At 52.1% G+C, this 2,377-nt stretch overlaps 1 protein-coding gene across 1 annotated transcript in view; it reads left to right on the top strand.

Moving 5' to 3' along the window:
- The window catches only part of IRF2 (interferon regulatory factor 2), a 94,164-nt gene extending 92,100 nt beyond the window's left edge, over positions 1–2,064 (top strand). The window contains exon 10 of the mRNA XM_015569747.1: positions 1,919–2,064. Within this exon, the coding sequence (XP_015425233.1) occupies positions 1,919–2,064 (146 nt within the window). The remainder of the gene's footprint in view (positions 1–1,918) is intronic.
- The last annotated feature ends 313 nt before the right edge of the window (positions 2,065–2,377 follow it).

Raw genomic sequence — 2,377 nt, 5'->3', positions numbered from 1 at the left:
CGAGCGGAGGAGAAAATGTGAACGAGCTGGAAGAGGTTATCCTTGTGAATATGTACATAGGGCAGTACTAGCGACTCGCCGGCTTCTGCACCTTATCGTAAAGCACTTACAGATAGACCTTCTGGAGCCCTGGCCTACTTCTCGGCACACTCGGCCCTCCCCTGCCCCCTCCCAGCCCCCCTCCTCCTCCTCCTCCCCCGGCGGCTGTGGGCTCTGCAGGCACCCGGAGGAGGAGGAGAGGAAAGGGCGCTTCTCCACAGATGTCCCACGTGCAGACTGCTTTAAGAGAGAGAGCATCTTTCTAAATCTGCTAATGCTTGAGGGCCACGCGGTACAAAGGAAAACGATCTTGAGATCTTATGCAAATTCCCAGATTTGAAGATAAAAAAAGAGAGTGAGAGAGAGAATCCTCTAATTCTAACCAGAGCAAGCTTTTTTATTTTTTATACAGGGGAATATTTTATTCAAGGTAAAAAAAAAATTCTAAATAAAATCGTTTTTTATCTTTTCTACAGCAAATTTATAATTTTAAGATTCCTTTTCTTGTTTCTCAGCAGTTGTTATGACACCCTTGTGGCACACTGTTTTTTAATTTTGTAAAGGTGGAAAAGCTTTTATGAGCTGATGTAGCAATCAAATTATCCTGTGGATTGATAATAAATGAATATGATATATAGTTAAATTTTTAATGGGCGTCACGCCTGGCTTCGTCTGTCTGTACTTCGGAGCACAGTCACGGGGCAGGACCGACAAAGGATCGTTTCTCCTTGGGGACCAACGCATTGTCCCGTTTCCGCCGCCAGAAACCCCAGAGGTTCCTCCTGTGAGGACAGGAACGGCCGCCTGCGTTGAGGGTGGTCCCTAGCCAGGCGCTGTGCGGCGTGTTGTGTTTCCCGGGAGTCACCCTCCGCAGTCATCACAGCTGTGCCCAGGAAATGCCTTTCCTCAAAGTCACTGAGGCAGTCAGTCAAGGGCGTGATGAAGCCCAAGTCTGGCGTGACCATGGGGGAGGCTTTTTACCACCCACTGTCTCTGCTCGAGCACATGCCACCCAGCGCTTTTCTCTTCTCACCCAGGGGCATGACCGAAATGTCACATCTGGGTCACATGATGGGCCCCTGGGCAAGGCATCTTCACCTGGAACTGTCTGCTGGGTTCCTACTCTAAGTCTGTCTTCTTTCCAGGAACCGGTGCCCTAGACAGAGGTCTCAGACTTAGGGCACGTCTTTCCAGTGAGAAATGTGAATTTAAGGACCCCAGACACCACCACCCCCACCAATCTGGATGTCAGGGTGTCGTCCTGACCTTGGGAAGCCTCTGCACTGACCACGCTCCCACGTGTCTGTGCCTGTCTGTGAACCTGGGGAGCTGAGACAGCTGGCTCCCTCCTGCCCCGGGGTGTGGAGGAGATGGCTAACCTGGGGGTGTGGAGGAGATGGCTAAGTTAATATTTGAAAAGGCTCCGCAGTGAAGGACAAAGGGCTGATTTTATGCGCTCAGTGTGAGGCTGCAGAGGTAATTAGTGGTTGTAAACTGCTGCACCCTGAGCAGAAATTAACTGGAGCGTTTTACTGGCTGATGCGTTGTGGTTGAGATGCCGGTTGGGGTGGTTGCTGGTTCTGTGAGGAGCACTGCGCTGACCGGAGGTCGCTGACCGGGTGACCTCCCCTCCGTGGTGAGAGGAGGAGTCGGGAGGAGGAAAAGGGTGCTCTGGCCTCCTCAGCAGTGAGCTCTCAGCTCAGCCCGACCCTTCTCTCAGCTCTTGGTGGCTGATGGGACCACATCATTTTCTTTCGTCACACTGTGTTAAAATAAGTTTACAGAAACTGTAACGGAAGGTAGCTCTGAGTCCCATGGCCTGGCCACCTAAGGGTTAAAGGTGCCCCCCCTACCCCCCTTCCCAGCTCATATCCTGCTCCTTTCAGCAGCTCTGCTGGCCCCAAACCCATTGCCACCCCCTCCCCGCTGCCCCGCCCTACTTCCTCCACTTTTATGGCTATAGCTAGACTCCCCCCAGAACCTGGACAGGTGAAAGACAATTCAGGATTTGGAAATGCACAATGAACTATTAAAGATCACTTCACCCATGGCTAATGAGGCCGTGAAAAACAGAATCGCGTGTGAATTATGTCGGAGAAAGACTGTATGGTCTCCGAGGGTCACTTGCCAGTAGTTGACATGAAGACAAACCCCTGGGGCGTGTCACGGGCCCTGCCTCAGACCTTGGTGTCCGTTAGAGGAAGTACCGGGCACGAATGCTTCCTCGGCGGCATCTGTGTGAGCCGATAGGCTTTTATGATGGGCTGTGTGTGCGTGCGTGTGGTGTGTGTGTGTGTGTGTGAAGTGCAGTGTGACAGCCGTTGGGACAATCAGTAGT

The sequence above is a fragment of the Myotis davidii genome, unplaced genomic scaffold, assembly GCF_000327345.1.
Source record: "Myotis davidii unplaced genomic scaffold, ASM32734v1 scaffold184, whole genome shotgun sequence".
In the NCBI taxonomy this organism is placed as follows: domain Eukaryota; kingdom Metazoa; phylum Chordata; class Mammalia; order Chiroptera; family Vespertilionidae; genus Myotis; species Myotis davidii.
Note: the sequence above shows the minus strand (reverse complement) of the source record. Positions and strands in the feature narration are given on the sequence as shown.